This window comes from Solanum dulcamara, chromosome 5, assembly GCF_947179165.1.
Source record: "Solanum dulcamara chromosome 5, daSolDulc1.2, whole genome shotgun sequence".
NCBI lineage: Eukaryota > Viridiplantae > Streptophyta > Magnoliopsida > Solanales > Solanaceae > Solanum > Solanum dulcamara.
Genome location: NC_077241.1, coordinates 72,478,060 through 72,495,766, shown reverse-complemented (window position 1 = coordinate 72,495,766; position 17,707 = coordinate 72,478,060). Strand labels below are relative to the sequence as shown.

General features: G+C 31.5%; 3 protein-coding genes and 2 non-coding genes across 7 annotated transcripts; 1 reads left to right on the top strand and 4 right to left on the bottom strand.

The window, feature by feature from the left end:
* Window positions 1-364: 364 nt before the first annotated feature.
* Window positions 365-1,702, bottom strand: LOC129888465 (probable aspartic proteinase GIP2). The gene has a single exon (XM_055963440.1). The coding sequence runs from the start codon at window positions 1,700-1,702 to the stop codon at window positions 365-367; it is 1,338 nt and encodes a 445-aa protein (XP_055819415.1).
* A 2,095-nt stretch (window positions 1,703-3,797) lies between these two features.
* LOC129888464 (probable aspartic proteinase GIP2) lies at window positions 3,798-5,216 on the bottom strand. The gene has a single exon (XM_055963438.1). It carries the CDS (start codon window positions 5,176-5,178, stop codon window positions 3,883-3,885), a length of 1,296 nt encoding a protein of 431 aa, XP_055819413.1. The 5' UTR covers window positions 5,179-5,216; the 3' UTR covers window positions 3,798-3,882.
* A 1,985-nt stretch (window positions 5,217-7,201) lies between these two features.
* LOC129890996 (5S ribosomal RNA) lies at window positions 7,202-7,320 on the bottom strand. Its single transcript, XR_008767095.1, has one exon. It is a non-coding gene; the product is annotated as a 5S ribosomal RNA (ribosomal RNA).
* Window positions 7,321-7,404: 84 nt separating this feature from the next.
* Window positions 7,405-7,476, top strand: TRNAW-CCA (transfer RNA tryptophan (anticodon CCA)). Its single transcript has one exon. It is a non-coding gene; the product is annotated as a tRNA-Trp (tRNA).
* Window positions 7,477-9,124: 1,648 nt separating this feature from the next.
* On the bottom strand, window positions 9,125-13,486 carry LOC129889674 (uncharacterized). Of its 3 annotated transcripts, none has more exons than XM_055965080.1 (7): window positions 13,319-13,486; window positions 13,135-13,224; window positions 12,898-13,052; window positions 11,945-12,065; window positions 9,891-10,010; window positions 9,745-9,815; window positions 9,125-9,653 (listed from the first exon to the last, which is right to left on the bottom strand). In XM_055965080.1, the coding sequence occupies exons 1-7, from the start codon at window positions 13,424-13,426 to the stop codon at window positions 9,404-9,406; spliced, it is 915 nt and encodes a 304-aa protein (XP_055821055.1). In that variant the 5' UTR covers window positions 13,427-13,486; the 3' UTR covers window positions 9,125-9,403. The 3 variants fall into 3 exon arrangements, with proteins under 3 accessions (XP_055821055.1, XP_055821056.1, XP_055821057.1); XM_055965081.1 differs by having other exon boundaries at window positions 9,125-9,647; XM_055965082.1 differs by lacking the exon at window positions 13,319-13,486 and having other exon boundaries at window positions 12,898-12,961; window positions 13,135-13,216.
* Window positions 13,487-17,707: the final 4,221 nt, after the last annotated feature.

Here is a 17,707-nt window from a genome sequence, read left to right as displayed (position 1 = left end):
CAAATTCATTAGCAGGCGGATTTTAATCCATTTTAACTTTCAAAATATCTTTATATACCAACCAAACAAATATATCTAATTATTCGACAATCTCACATTTTAAGGAATTGTGATTTTACCCATGAAATCCTAGATATACACTGGTATTCAAAATATATACACATCATAGTAATAGATTCAATACAATTTTATTTGATAAGAAGAATATGATGATGTTCAGCTTCACATGACAAACAATACTATCATAATATAAGCTTATATATTGAGGGCTTATATAATTGCAACTATATATGAAGATTATAATTAAAATGATAGTACAAATGACGATTAATTAAGTCAACTACAAGCACAAATAACGATTTCTTTAAGCATAATTGTGATTTGCACACATAGTTTGACGATAGAAAAGTGAGTTACTAAAACCAATTCTTCTTCTTGAAAGATCAAATTCTATAAGGTTGTCCTGCATTTGATATCCACCAACAACAATTGCTTGTCCCGTTGGTTTTTTCCGTTCAACAAATGCTAGGCATATAACACCTTCCTTAACTTTTATTAACGAATTTGCTCCGATAATCGTCCAATAAACATTTTGCTTCTGAAATACGATATTAATTTGAGGTGCATCGTAACCTAGACGTGACACACCAATATATGTTGAGTCGAAACAAGTCTTAAAAGGTTGCACTGCGGCTACCTTTTTAACTTCTTTTGGCATTTCACTAATAAAAGCTTTACTTACAACATTGTAAATAGAAGGCTCCAATTCAGTATAAGGAACGTTGGTGCTGATTCTCGTCCCGCGTTCCTCGTTTTCGTCGTCCAACGTGAGTAATGTTTTGTTCAATGGTAAAGTTTTTCCGTTAATTCTAACGGAAGAAACTTGAATATAATACTCTGGTGAGGCACGAATGATGCGTACATAATGAGGGTAGGTAATGGAAATGTAACGTTGTTGGGTGATTATAGGCGTGTAGATTAGATCTCGCGATGCATCAAACGCCAGGCTAATGAAATAAGGGCTATGTCCGATGAAAATTACGCCGTTTCGTTTAGTTGATGAGCTCAAACAAATGGCAAATTGTCTGCTGAATTTTAAAATTGATGCAAATTGAGTAGCAAATGATACTGGACTCTGCTGCCCAAAACCAACCATTCCTTTAACATTTTTCCCTAAATTTTCTGTTAAATTGGACGTGATAGGACAACTAAAGATAAAATTTGGCACAGTTGCAACGGGTCCTGGAATTGACCCGTTAATTGATTGGATTGACAAAACATCCTCCGCAATTTCACTTTTAGTGGAAGTAATAGGATTTGAAACAACGTTATAGCATGATGTGTTGTTGTTGCAACCTGATCGTGATGTGTTATTTTCGTAACAATTTCCACAGGATGTTGACCATGCAAGATCACATTGCGCTGAACCACAATTAGCTGGCTTGTATGTTGAGCTTTTGTAGCCATTTTCACAATCTACCCATAGGCTTTCACCTCCAAGATTGAGGGCTAGTTTTAGAGGGACAAGAGGGGTTCTTTGGTGAATTTGAGTAATGTATTGTAGGGTGGATGGATCTTTCTTGACTAATAGGAATAAAGTTTTGGGCTGGAAATTGGATTTTGATAAAGTAGTGGATGTGATGAGAAGAAAACAAAAGTGAAAAAGGTAGTACTTGGAGGATGACATAAGAGACAATTTCATGATTGTAGTATAAAGGAGAAAGAATGTAAGCATAACGAAAATTTTGGACATATCTTAGGCATGTATTTATAGGTGAAAGTTAGAGGTGTAAAATGGGATGGGTTCACTGAATTTGGACAGATTAAATTGGACCAAGTTAATAAATAAGTAAATTATTGACTTGTTCGAAAGTTACTTGAGCTGAAATAGTCTAAAATGCAGATCATAATAAATCTGTCCAACTCGTATTGTGTTTTAATTATTTTATTTATTCTCTTATAATTTTTAATTAGTATCTTATAAAATTATTGTTTTTCTTTTTTATGACTATATGTAATATATCAAATAAAAAAATATTTTGACAAGATTTTTCATAAATCAATCTGGATTATATCAGCCCAAACTTTGATGAATTGAAATTGATTAAGCTAAAGTGGACCAAGGTAATGAATGAGCAGGTTAATAATAAATCTAAACTTGAACATGTTGAGCGAATTATGATTTCATGGACTAATTTTGTCACGTCTAAACTAAAGAATGTGATTTATTTATAAAAAATAATATTGCTAGCTAATTAATCCATTAAACAAGAGCGATTTTTCAGCCACCTAACAATGGACATGTAACGCATCATATTCTTCACATTTTTAAATTTCATATTCAAAGAAGATTTATACGTAGATATCATTTGAATAAGCTAAATATTATTTACACGGATAGTATATAGAACTTAAACTAAACTAACATTAACATATTACTTTTACTCTCAACAACTTTTTAGTGTACTCAAATTATAACGCCAGTTATGCTACCCATGTGGATAGTTGACTAGCTCCCCTTTAATTTCTTTTCCGTTAATTATTATTGTACTACTAACTAACCTTTAATTTGCTGCCCAACAAAGTAAGTTGCAGATTGCAGATCTTTATTCCTTGTGTCCATATAATTTGACCAGTTCCATATGGTTACCTAGCTAGCTTCTTTTTTATGTTACCAATGTATTTAGTACTTTCTTAAAAATATTTATGTCCGGTTGACATTCAAGTAACTTAAACTATCGACATGAGTTGTGGTGAGATGATTGAGATTCCTTTATCTTTAATTTAATCAGAGATTTCGTGTTCGAGTCTCTAGGATTAATGAGAATTAAAAACCCTGCAATGTATGAATTTGGATTTAATTGAATTTTAATATGAATATTGAATATAAGTGGAAAACTAAAAAGAAAAGTAACTTATGCTATTTTCTACATTTATTAATTTACTCAAACATGGATTAATTCGATTTTTTCAATGTGACAACCAGACACCTAAAAATGGATAGAATCTCAGGGAGTTCCTTTGGATGGACAAAAAGTGTTCGAGGTACTTCAAGAATCATAAATGCTTAGGATAATATAATAAAAATAAAATGATTTTTGTCCCAACTCAAGGAACATTTTGCTCAAAAACCTCAAAAGTAACGTATTACTAATGAGTCTTTTTAATTGATGAGATTTCTTTTTATCTTTTTAATAATAATCAGTGAAATATTATCGTAGACAAACAAAATACTGATACACCTAAAGAGCAGAAAAGGAATGATACCACCTTCTAGGAAGTAGGAAGAGTGTACATAATTTTTTGAAGTATTCCATAACCACCTCTTTATCTATAGTTGTATTCTTGAATTGCTTTCTACTTCTTGCTTTTCAGGTATGATAAATTAGAGCCCCCAATTTTGCACTAGTTAGCTCCTTCCCTAAATTGTTGTCAATGCCTTCCTTTAATCCGCTTAGATATATGGAATTTGTCGCAAGCTATTCGTCACTAAAAAGCTCCCAGCTAATTGAATATTCTTAATTATAATTCATTGCTAATTCATAGTTAAATAGGATTAACATGGTATTTTGTTGTTCTATTACGAAATTTTATCCGTCACTAATTTCTTTTTCAAAAAAAATTATTAATAATTTCGCATATGATCTATCTATATAAATCCTACTTGAGTATATAATAGCACCTTATTGTAATATTTTGATTGAAATAACCGAAAATCAATACATGAAACTTATTGAACAAGAAATTGAAAACCAAGCTAAGGCCTGATCCGCTTCATATGTTTTGAAGATTGCCGCTTTAAATCAAGATTTAAAAGATAATCAAACATGAAAGCTTATTGAACAAGAAACTTTTAAAAAATAAAACGACCCCTTAATTTCTCTAAGTGTAGAATTGATCTGAACACATAGTCTGACGGAAAAAGAGGGAGTTAGTAAACCCAATTCTTCTTCTAGCCAGATCAAATTCCACAAGATTGTTCTGCATTTGATAACCACCTATAACAATTGCTTGTCCCGTTGCTTTTTTCCGTTCAACAAACGCTAGGCAAAAGACGCCCTGGCGTACTAATAACAATGAATTTGCTCCAGTAATTGTCCAATACACATTTGGATTGTGGAGAACAAAATAAATTCCAGGCGCATTGTAGCCAAGGCTTGTTATACCAATATATGAAGAGTTAAAACAAGTTTTAAATGGTGGCACTGGAGACACCGTTTTCACCTCTTTCGGCATTTCACTAATAAAAGCTTTGCTTAATGCACTGTAAATAGAAGGTTCCAATTCAGTATAAGGAACGGCCGTACTGATTCTAGTCCCCCCTTCTTCATTTTCATCCAACGACAGTAATGTTTTGTTCAATGACAAAGTTTTTCCGTTAATTCTAATGGAAGAAACTTGAATATAATACTCTGAACGCGGTTGGGTAATTATAGGTGTATAGAAAAGGTCTTGAGAGGCATCAAAGCCAAGTGCAAAGTAATAAGGCCTATGCCCAATAAAGATTATTCCGTTTTCAAGAGGTGATGAGCTCAAACAAATAGCAAATTGTCTGCTGAATCTAAAAGTTGATGCAAGTTGAGTAGCAAATGATACTGGACTTTGCTGACCAAATCCAATCATTCCCTTAACATCTTTCCCGAGATTTTGGGTTAAAAAAGATGGAGAACAGCTGAAGATAAACTTCGGCACAGTTACAACGGGCCCCCGAGATTCAAATCCCGTATAGGATCCGTTAATGGATTGAATCGTCAAAACATCCTCCGCGATTTCACCACCAGAGTAGAAAGTACTATTCATAGCCGGGTTGGACACAGTGTTATAGCACGCATTGTTGTTGCAACCGGGCCGGGTTTTATTATTTTCGGTTTTACAATCTCCGCAAGATGTTGATCTTGCCAGATTACATTGCCTTGAATCGCAATGAGCTGGCTTGTACGTTGAGCTTTTGAAGCCCGTTTCGCAATCCACCCATAGGTTTTCGCTACCAACATGGACGGCGAGTTTAACGGGGATTAGAGGTGTTCGTTGGTGAATTTCTGTGATGTATTGGAGAGTAGAAGGATCTTGTTTCACTGCAAGGAAGAATGTTTTAGGATGGAAATTGGTTTGAGCTAGACAAGCTGATGTGATGAAAAGAAAACAAAAATGAAAGAGATAGTAGCTACAGGACGACATTGAAAGAATTTGAATGATTTTAGTGTGACAATATTGGATAGGATGATAGCCATCTATTTATACTCCTCTCCGTTTGTTTTAATCTGATTTGATACATAGTTTAAGACATATATAAATGTGACTACTACTATTACTTTATTTTAGTAATTTAATAACAAGTAAAATAAGAGTAGAATGATAACTTAAAAAACTTACTAAATATTATTAAAGAAAAACTCTTTTTGAAACGAGTAAAAATAATAATGAGACTTAAATTGATACGACTACTTTATAGCTAGTTTGACGAAGTCAGCCAACCCTTTGATTTGATTAGAACTGCTGTATAATTATCCATATTGTCTTCCTAGAACGTGTTGCTTTCAATCTCATCAATCTATCTTTCTAGATCTAAATAATTTATTTTATAAATGGAATAAAAACTACCACTTGCTTAATCGTAATTGTTTGTAGTCATAATTCTTGTTAACTCACTATATAATCAATATTATATATAGTGTAAGAATCCATTTTATAAATAGGGTCCCACACTTTATATTTAGGAAGGATCGCACAAATTTCATCATTCTATTTCTATTCTTTTTTAAATTACAAAATCCTTTAAATTTGATAGAATCCGGATACATCCTAAAGCATCTTAATACATCACATAAAAGATGTATTCGACTGATACATCGTGTAAAGTGATGTATCCGATTGATACATCTCGTAAAGTGATGTATTCGATTGATACATTTCGTAAAGTGATGTATCCGATTGATAAATCTTGTAAAGTGATGTATCCGACGTCTCGATACACACGTAGTGTATCCAAAAATAGAAAACATTAAAAAAAATTATAATTTTTTTAAATGATGAGAAATTTTAAAGAATATGATAAAATAAGTGATATATTTAAGTATTTTTTTTTATATTTATCAAGGACAAGGACAAGGACAAAGTCAAACTAAGGAAACTCCTTGACAAGAAATTTGCCACCAAATTGGGGATAATATGTTTTTTTGTAGCTTTTTATAAATTTATTTTTAATTTTATGTTCGAGTTTTTTTTTTCTTTAAAGAAATCTTAGACATAAGAGATCTAGACAAAAAATAATACTTCTTCTATTTAATAGGTAAGTGATCGTAATAAATCATTTCCTTTCTTACTTTATTGATGTTATTTATATTTAAACTCATAACAAAATGGATTAAGTTATATTTTAAGAACTTCCACATGTGGTTACCATCTAAACAACCCCTTTGTCATATTTATGGGGTAAATACCTTTATCAATAAATTATAAATTTATAATAACAAATTAATTATTATTTTGTATGTCTTATTCCCATTTAATGTCTATTAATATATTTATTTATAATTTTCTGATAATTATATTTCATACCATTGCGTTATAAGTATATAGATACATGATGTACAACAACGCCGATGAATTTCTAAATTATACAGAAGTAGTATTAAACTTTATGTACATGAAGGTACCAATGAAAATAATTTAGCATTGAAACCTAGCTTCTACCTTGAATTTGTGCAGTTTATAGTACTATAGTATATTTTCTTAAATCGAGAATTTATCAGAAATAAGTTTTGTATTTTTATAAAAGTAGAAGTAAAATTACAAATACACCATCCTTCGAAGTTACTTATGAAATTATATTTTGATCCACTATTTTTTGCCATCGTATTCAACCACACTATTAGGGACAACTTCAGACACTTCTCAGTTTTTTTCTTGAATATATATGTGCATCAAAGAGTAACGGTAACATTTGTATTGTTATAATATTTCTATTTGTTATTGCACATAAATTATATAAATTATTGCACACAAAGTCTCAGCTCATACTACATTGGAGTAGTATTTATCCAAATCTTAGACCGACTGTATACGTATATGTTCTAACCATAATGCTATTTGAAAATTTGGACAAACCTTCTAAATTTTAACTAAGATTAACTATGACCAAAATATTGAAGGACGGTCTCCTGACAAAATAAAAGATATGTAATTATGGGAGGGAAAAGGAGGGATGCAACACGAGGACTTTCCAGAAGATCACCCATCCTAGTACTATTCTCGCCCAAGCACGCTTAACTTTGGAGTTCTGATGGGATCCGTTGCGTTAGTACTGGTATAATCGCATCCATCAATAATGAGTATCTTATATTAAAAAAATGAGACAGCCACTATATGATTAAATAGTTATTAACTTTGTGATTATAGCATCAGGGATCCGTGGCGCAATGGTAGCGCGTCTGACTCCAGATCAGAAGGTTGCGTGTTCGATTCACGTCGGGTTCAAAACTCCCGAAACAGTTCGGTCCCAATTTCTTTTTGTTTTGTGGCAATTTCAATTTTCCACTTTTCTGGTAGAATTAAATTATGTGCTCTTTGTATAAAAATTAACAAATATAAATTTAAACAAAATACTACATTAATCTAATAAGTACTAGGAGTATATCATAACAAAGCTTTTAAAAATGTATATGGTCGTTGGTGGTGATGATGCCTAATGATGGTGGTTGACAACCACCTCTTTGTTTCTATCGATGGAGAAATAACTTCATGTATTTCACCGTGTTTACAGAAATAATTGACCACGTGTGTTGTAGTTAAAACAAAAACGTCGATAATGATACAAATACATTACCTGTTGAATTCTCGACATGTAACAGCCATCCTTTTTTTAATCTTTTTATCGACTTCTAATCTCATTAGTTCGTGTAACCTTCTATCCATTTCTACACAAATTTGTGTTTGTTCTTCTGGCATCTTTCAATCTATCTCAATTTTTTTCTCGGTTTCTCAAGTAATTCAGAAAATCAACATTAGTAGCAAACAACTTTGTAAAAACAAAATAATGAATAAATATGATAAAATTGCACAGGCACAAAAATTGTACTTGAGAAGCATCTGTCTTTCTGAGTTGATTGGTTAGCCAAGCTAAAAAGAAGTTAAAATCATCACAAGCATATAGTTAAAATTGAATTTATGACCATTTACTCGAACTCAATTATCAAAAAATCGAAATGTAGTTAATTGTGATAAATGTATTTTGTCACTTCATATTATTATTTCTTTTCCAGTGACATCTCCATCATCATCAAGCAACTCTTCTTTGCTTTCTTCAAGTATTCAATGACATGAATGTGCTATATTGAGAATCCTGAAATCCAATCTTTAGGTGCCTAATTTCTCAGCCCTCTCTCTATTATTGTCAATATGTTGTTCATAAAGAGTATTGGATTTCTATTGGATAAATTAACTGATCAGTAATTTATTTTTTCTTAGCATTTCCAGTTCATATTGTCTCAATTTGTATCATAGTTTGGATTTCTAAATTCGTTCTTAATGTTGACCATGACTTTCTAAATGAAATGATAACAGTTGAGTGATTTTCTGAGATAATTATCATTAGTTGAGCGAATTTTGTGTTTCAAAAAAAAGTCGAGTGACTTTCTGAAACAATTACCATTAGTTGAATGACTTTGTCTTACAAAGCAAAAATAAGTTACTTTCTAAGATAAAAATTATTAGTTGGATTAGTTTCTGAAAAACTAACTTTGCACCTAAAATGTGGATTCAAACTCCAGAGTATGTACCTTTTGTATGCTCAAAGTAGAGACTATAATAATATTTAAAATGTTAAACTAAACCTTAAATCAGTATAATTATCCTAAACTTTAATAAATTTATAAGGCATAGATACTATTTGACATGACAGATTTTTTTTCTTCTTTTATCTGTTAGAAAAACTAATCGTATATATATAACTAACTGTAATTTAATGACAATAGGGATCCGTGGTGCTGGTATCGCGTCTGACTCCAGATCAGAAGGTTGCGGATTCGATTCACGTCGGGTTCAAAATCCTCGAAACATTTCGATCCCTGGGACCTTTTATGCCAAAACATCCTTAAATGAGCAAAAAACCTTTTGCCAAAACATCTTTAAAGGAGCATAAAACCTTTATTTTCGTGAAGGTCATGTCTTATTTCTTATTTATCATCGACTTTGTATACCTTCTAACAATATGTTGATCCTCATAACCATGTAAAATAGATCACTAATACTTGGTTTAAGAACGACAACTCCACTCCACATCCTAACACTGACTATTGAAAGTACACGTAAGGTAGTTAATGACAAAGGTTAAATATTGCTGCAAATCTCCCCTTCAACACGAACATTTAGCAACTAATTTTGTTAAGCAAAAACCTCCTATCATCTATGTATCATTCGCATCATCTTCATCTACCTCTGGCTTGACAAAGAACTCAATATAAGCAATACGGCTGGGTTGCTGATAGCCAGCAGAATCAACATGCGGGTGTGGTATTGCTGGTTTTGCTACTGAGACAAGATGCTGAACTTTGAGCATTCCCCCTCTACCAATGGTCAGTTTACTTCCTCGATTATCCCGGATGACACTGCTGGGTATGTTTGAGGTTGTAGCACGGAGAAATTTGTATCTGTACCTGCCCATGTCAATGTCTTGATTAGATCATACAGTCTAGCACTAATGTAAACCATGTGGCTTTATACTTCACACTCTGTCAGGAGAGAAACCTGTGAGAGACTTCACGATCACAATGAAATGCAACCAGAAGATCGGTGTTTGCATAGCACATAAAGTCTATCTACAAAAATGAACGTAAAAACAGATGAGGGTAGAGAACATGAGAATGCTACTGAAATATCAGGTCAATCCCTACCTGTAAATCACCATGGCCTTCACCTCTAAAGGTAACCGATGGTGGTGTAGGCTGTAGGATTAGATGAATGCTTGATCCTGGCCACTCAAGGTCATCAATGGCTTCCTTTAGAACTGCAGACTATCAATTGAAACAATGATATGATGATAATTAGCTCAATGGTAAAGGAATGTGACTTCAAGCAATCACAATCCTTTTTGCTAACAACTTTGTCATAGAATGAAGGACAGAACATACATTTCATGTGTGAATTCACTGCATTTTCTACTTGCGAAAATGTGAAGGTAACTTCAGAAAGGTTGCTTAAGCTCTACTCATGGGACTTGAAGTACCAGCAAGCCAACAATTGACAAAATCAATGAAACTTCTAAATTTTCTTTACCATTTAGAAGCACAAGGAATATAAAAGGAGGAATAAAACAAGTTTTACTTCTAGGGCCACTTGTTTAACTTCAAATGCATGGAAGAAGAGTACAACTTTACTTCGAGAGGAGGGCGACGAATACAACTTTACTTCTCTCTCCAAATCCCCGTGAACCAAACTAAGGAAATAAAATTGGTCTCCTTCAATTCCTCTTCTATATTCCTTCTCGCTATTAACCTACCTTTCTTTACCTTTCCCTCCTTTTTGAACAAACTTAACAGAGAATATGGAGAAGAAACTAGATAAATGGAGCACCACCCTTAGACTTGTTGATTGCTTCAGCAAAAGACCAGGGTCACTGACAAATTTAGTCAAAATAGGAAACAACAGTTTTGAACCCAAGCAGCTGCTTCTGGGGCATCATTTGCAGAGAATTTGGTTGATGGGCATTAGCACACAATTGTTTCAGTATACGGGACAAAAAGTCCATAATATATAGTAGCGGAAAATTAGGTTATATTTCCAGATGCAGCCTCCTGAAAGAGGCGTACCAGATGGAGACATATAATTTCTCATACACACTCAACTAATCAAATGCCGTCAAGATACTAAATCTAAATTTCAAGTTAAAAGTTCTATAGAACAAGGAACTCGGAATGGGGTTAGTTTTGATAGTGTGTGCAGTGTGCACTAGCAGACTGAGCTGAATCCGTGATACTTAAGTAGCCACCTGTTTGGGTCTTCACAATTTCACATTGCTGGAGAAGTCAAATACTCGACAAAGGCAAAGAAACTTCTCACTCCAAATTTAATGTTTGCCTAGGCCATCCGCAGTCAACTAAATGTAATGGTATTTTGAGCCGGGAATTCTAAAAGCTAATGGTTTCTAATTCTACCAACAAAAAACATTTTATATTGATCTTTCAACATATAAAAATCAGAGAATTTGTCTGTGATTTTTTTTACCACTTACAATATGCTAGCACTCGAGGCCTGAAATAATACAAAACCAGCAAAAATACCCCACTTATGGCATGCAAAACATATAGTGAACTCATCTTCATGCAACAAAAGAGGCTTAAGTTCCATGTCAAAGTATTGGAATAACCAATCTATCATAAAACGGAAATATGGTTGAAATACTACCTAAAAATATTTTCGGATATTTGACAAGTTTCCTTGTGTAAGTTTCCCTTCGACCTTTCCTCAAATGATAAAAGAGTAGAACAATAATGAAATAATGCCTACTGTACAGTCCTGGAAGAAAGAACATATACTTTGCTTGAAAACAGACCAGACATTAAAATGTTTCAAGACCATTTCTATTCCTCAGCTCTTAGAAAGAAACTGAAGCCAAGCTTTATAACAACATCAAAGAAAGCCTGTCTACAACCAGATTCACGCACTTAGCTTGATATACTCACTAACCTGATATATAGCATTTATTTCCCAAGAGTAAACAAAAGAATAATTGCAGAATTATAATTTCCAGTAAATATTAGGATTTAGGAAACAAGAGCGAGTTCCTCTAAGTGACTTATGATTAGTATATGCTCTTTAGTCCATCCTGTCTGGTGTGAAAGCATAAGATGCGAAGCATAAAGACACATGTGTTTTGTAGAACCGGTGGTCACCGACGACCGTATACCTGGATCTACTATCTGTAATTGCTGCCAAAGCGAATATTTACCTTCACAGTAAAACTGAGAGGAGTGCTTCCAGCAGGTTCAAAATTGTAGTCCCATGATATTGTATCAGGAATCCTTGTTCTGATTTCCGCATAAGTACAAGAATCTGAAGATTCAACAGACCTAACACCCGGATTTAAAAAAAATAGGTTACAAAGCTAGTCAATGGTGCTCATCCGGTGAAAGAAGACTTGGGAATAAGCAAAAAAGTTCCTAAAGATAAAGTGATTTGCTTCCTAAATTCTGCCGAACTCCTCTATCAGTAAAGGGTAGGATAACGCATATAACAGATCTTGTAAAGAATGTGATTCATCAACATTGATTTAAGGGTAAAACTACTCAATTACCTAAACATTGACAACTACCATTTCACTTTATCTCTCTATTGAGGTCTCTCTAGACTTCCACTCAATAAAAGGCGGGTGTATACAAAGGAAAAACAGTGTACTCTAGAAAAACTATGCACGTAAATGAAGAAAAAAAAAGATTTGTTCTATCGCTAATTCACACTAATGCTAGTTAAAATGCCACATAAGTTGGTATGACCTTGAGATCAAAGGGCGTATCCGGCATATAAGAAGTGCTCTGGCTGTATCATACTCGAATATTATAAATGTACATAGAAATTTTAAAGGAACTTTTTAAAATATGCACATCATATTCAGAGGTGCACCCATTATCTTCAAATGTTAGATCTGCCCCTGTCCTCACATGGGAAAGTGGGGGGCAAATAACTAAAGATGCCTTTTTTTCTCTCTTCTTCATCTTTTGGTATAAATTCACTCTGTCAATCTTTCAAATTGTATTCTATCTAGTCAATTGAAAATGCATTTAATTAAACAACCCTAGATAAACCAATGGAACATTTTCAATCAAAAATCATAGAACTGCCATGGAGGTGCCAAAAGCTATTCGAGAACCTAATCATAGAGAATGAGGCTCGGAGGATAATTACTTGAGAAGAAGCTGCATATCAGGACCAGGATAGCGTATTTCAATAGCACTTGAATGTCCTTGAACTGAAAATGTATTCAGACAATCAACAAATAACCCTAAGCTCACTCCGAAACGCGGCCTACCTTCTGCTGTATATTCATATAGAACAAATAACTACGAAAAATAATAAACACCTAATTCAGTATCATAAGACTACAAATTCACATCACTTAATAGAAACTGAGAAATTCAAAACCTCTCGTTGCAAGTAAACTTTGGCCTGAAGACAAGCGGTTTCCTCAACAATTAACACTATGCCGTGTTCCGATAGCTCCAAAACTGCATCCTAATGGTGATTTTGAGTTAGTGATAGAGAAAACAGAAAATTGTTGATACCGAATTGGAATTTTAAGAGTATTTTGTAGTGCAAAAGAAGGAACCTGCTGGCGTTTCCAGCGAACGGAAGTGAGAGCATCAACGACGCCTTGAACGTTGTCAAGCTGGCACACTAGATCGGGAGATTCCGGCTCAACCGCCGACGAGCTCATCTTTTCCCGCCAAATTGGAATTAGGAGAACACTGGTTGAACAAAGAGAGAGAGAGATACTTCATTTTTCTAATTGTTCAAAATAGACCTTTATCTTTGTGTTTATACTTAAAATCATCCTTACATTTTCATATAAAGCACTATACGCTTCATTTTTTGTCGAATGGTGCAATTTTAAGTCTCTATCCAAAGAAATGTTGACAGATAATGCGAGAGCATTGTGTATATTATATGACGCAGCATGTTCTTCAAACAAAAATCCAACCCCCTATTATCAAATAATAATAATAATAATAATAATAAATATAAATATATCTAAATAAATTAAATTGGCGTACAAATAAATTAAATTATCCTTTTATTCATAAAATAATAGAAGCAACTTGCAAAATTATTTGTAAATTGTCCGTACGAAACTGCTTATAAAGTTACTTTTCAGTTTATAGACAGCTTACAAGTTTTCTCCAACATATCATGATAAGTAATATTTTTACCATATAATTTCAATTGAAAACTAATTTTAATCATACAATTGTACTCAAATATAAATTTAAAATATTGTAGCTTGAAATGAATCCAATAAAAATGTGTTTGTGGGAGAACGAACATTTTCAGTTGGTAAAATATATTTATTAAATTATTCCACAACATAAGAAGATCTTTAACAATGAGATATTTCAAATTTTAGCTCTCATCAAGAGGCAGAGGAATGTAGTGGTCTTGGCACGCTCTTGATTTGATGTGTGATTTTTATTATTGATGATGTCTATCAAATCTATCACAATAAGATAAATTTTAACATCAAATACTTAAAATAAATAATTTTAATTGATATATTCAGAGCTACAAATTCAAGCTAACTATGTGAGGAGTAAACTTCAAATTTACTACTCAAAAAATAGATCAAGACATATATACATAATGCATATAATTTTTCTATAGCATACCTTTCAGAGTAAATCAAACTTCAAAAAAATAGCTATTTCAGGAGTTATGAAGCATCGTGAAATTTAACCATCTATGATAATTATAGGCACAATTGAATTTAATCATTACGAGATTTATGAAATATAATGAGTTTATATCCATATTTTCGGTGCTTTCAAAGTATTTGCTTGAGATGAGTGAAATGTTTTAAAAGATTCTGTTGGCACTCGCCTTAGCGCTCGCCGTGGAGCGGGGATCTAGCAAAACACCCCAAGACTCAAGTGTGGGACTTAGTTCTGTAAGACTTACATCCTAAGCGCCCGACTGTACTCCTTAAGCCACTTAACGCCCAATGCTCGGAGCTCGTCTAACAGATCTCACACAAATTATCTGTTAAAATCTTTAGTTAATACTATTGACTCTCATAATTCTTGAATAAATGAATGATACTTAATAATTTTAATCTATAGAGATAAGAAGGTTGAGAGTAACTCAAATAACAAGTTGTAGTATCACATCTTTACTATTTGGTAACGTTATGAAGGTGATTATATATTACGCAACATTTATTTTAAAAATACGTAGTGAAATTTTACTTTTTCACTTATCATTGGTCTTCATGATTTTGACATATGTCTCAAAATTATCATATTTTATTTAGCTATTTGAAAGTAATTTTATTTTTATTAATGATGGAGTGATGTTTTTATTATAATACTAGTAAGTTTTATTGATTATTTTCTTTTAGAGGGGTAACTTGTATAATATGATAAAAAATATTTTGAGAAATAATGATTCTTTTATTATTAGAAAATTTAAAATATTAGATTATTTATACTTGTATAGTCATGTTAGAAATTTTATTTTTTATGAGTTTCCTTAAACATATTTATAATTATTTCAAACAATTGATGTATTTTTATAATTTTGTGTTATTATATTATTATATCTTATTATAAATTTAAAATTTAAAGATCCATAAGACTTACGTCCCACGCCTCGAGGCTTACACCTTACTTTATACTAAATAAAATGCCTCGCCCCACGCCTCCACCTTCTAAAACTCGGGTTGATCACTTGTTATGAAATAATAATAATAAAATATCAAAGCAACAAGAGATATAATTAAGAAAATATATTCTCTTCAAACTAATGTACAAATAAATTAATTTTTTATTTATAAAAAAACAAAAGCAATTTATAAAGTTACTTATAGAAAGCAGCTTACAAAACTACTTGTAAGCTGCTGGGAAAAAGTCTAAATATGCGTATGACGGTAGCGAATTAACAGTGGAAAAGCATCATTTATGTCCTTTTTTCGATGACTAAAATCAAGCGATTTCTGATGCTAATTATTTTTTATAAATAAATGAAAGAGGACAAATGTGTCAGTTTGACAAAGGCATGGGCAGTTTTGATTCCAATTTTCAACTAATAACGGAGGATAATATGAATACTTAAATTTAATAAATATTTATGCAAATATGTGCTCAAATATTTGTAGAATGACTTGTAGTTTTTTTAATTATAATTGAGTGATATGTATTTTATTTCTATTTTTTAATAGTTTAAAAATTAACTTAACATATATTTGATGCAGGTAAACTCTTTCCATTAAACGCAAAAATAAAGGAGAATATGTTGTGTTTGGTACGGAAGATATTTTTTGAAATATATTTTTAACTCATAAACCCACATCGAAAGTATAAAAAAACAAACTTCAGCAATTCAAGCAAATTGTCTTCTTTCCATTCTTAAAGCTGCCCCCCCCCCCCCACCCTAATCCCACAACTCCTATCCACTCCCATTCACCTCATACAGTAGTATTTTTTAATAAACTTGCTTATCAAATTTAAAAATAATCAATCTCAAAATATTACTTGTTTTTAATTTTAAAAATCTCATTTTAAATAGGGAAAATGATCAAAAATATCATCTGAAATAAATAAAAATATTCTTTATTTATAGTTTGATCCAAAAACATTTTTGCCGTCAATACTTTAGTCCAGAAATGTCCTTATTGTTATTTAATGAGTCAAAAATATCTTTTTTCAAATAAATATATTATTTATTTATTTTTGAACATATTTTTTACTATTAATATTTCTTTTATTAGCAAATGTTTATTCTAATTCAATTAGAAAAATATTAAAAAAATATTTCTTATTTTATTATAATTATTTTTTATCTTTATTTGGATAAAATTTAATGATAAATTTATTATGATCTTATATATATGGCATATATTATTCGTTAAAACTTAGAGTACATGAAGTTATTCTGTTTTAATTGATCAAATAGGATTACGAAGAATAAAATAATTTTCTACATTTTTATTACTTAAAGTAGTTAAAAAAATAAGAATGTTCCTTAAAAGTAATATTTTTATAAGGAATAAGATTTATTTTTTAAAATTTTTTTATATATATTTATTCCGAAAAGGGCATTTTTGACTTGTAACAATAGGGACACTTTTGACCCATTAAATAACAATAAGCGCATTTTTAGATCAAAATATTGATGGCAAGGGTATTTTTGAGCCAACTATAAATGGAGGACATTTTTGTTTATTTCAGATAGTTTAAAGGCATTTTTGATCCCTTTTCCTTTTAAATATTCTGCTTCATACCAAACACAATCATAGTTTGTTTGATCAAAATTTTAAAATCAGCTTATTGTAAGAGATATATAGAAAGTATTGTAACTTATAATATTTTTCGTATAATTTTGAATAAATTTTAATTTTTAAATATTAAATTAATTTTATTCAATTTAGCTTTAAAATCAAATAAATTAGCTTTCGAAAAGTATAATGTGATAAGTAAAGATAAATATATGGAGTACATTTTTTTGGTTTCGAAAAAATAATTGTCTTTGAGATGTCATTAAACAATACATTGTCTTAGAAAAAGATATCAAAATTCACGAAAAAACACAAATTCATGTTACAAGCCCAAACATGAAATAATATATTTAAACATTGAAAGTTATAATCTAATTTAAGAAATACATGCAAAAAGCATATTATAATAAATATTTTTTGTGTATAAAAAAATAAAATTATATATGTATTATGTCGATTTGAATTAATTTTTTTTCGATCAATGCCAAATCAAACAATAATAATCGATTTATTTTTTTCAACATCAAACTAACCAAATCAAATTATAAATCGGTTATTTTTATCGATTTGATGACAATTTCACTTTTCGAGAAGATATTTCTAGCTATAGCCCAGTCTATTGGAGGCAAAGACAAAGAAAAAATAAAAAAGTCAGTACATTGCATATCCAATAAACCATCCTACTAAGATTTCACAAAGTCTAACACATACGTTTACACCTAGGAACCATGA

Coding starts and splice junctions, on each gene's coding strand:
- LOC129888465 (XM_055963440.1), bottom strand. CDS start 1,702: ATGAAATTGTCTCTTATGTCATCCTCCAAGTACTACCTTTTTCACTTT.
- LOC129888464 (XM_055963438.1), bottom strand. CDS start 5,178: ATGTCGTCCTGTAGCTACTATCTCTTTCATTTTTGTTTTCTTTTCATC.
- LOC129889674 (XM_055965080.1), bottom strand. CDS start 13,426: ATGAGCTCGTCGGCGGTTGAGCCGGAATCTCCCGATCTAGTGTGCCAG. Junction 13,225..13,318: donor TTCGCTGGAAACGCCAGCAG/GTTCCTTCTTTT, acceptor AATCACCATTAG/GATGCAGTTTTGGAGCTATC. Junction 9,654..9,744: donor GATCGTGAAGTCTCTCACAG/GTTTCTCTCCTG, acceptor TGACATGGGCAG/GTACAGATACAAATTTCTCC.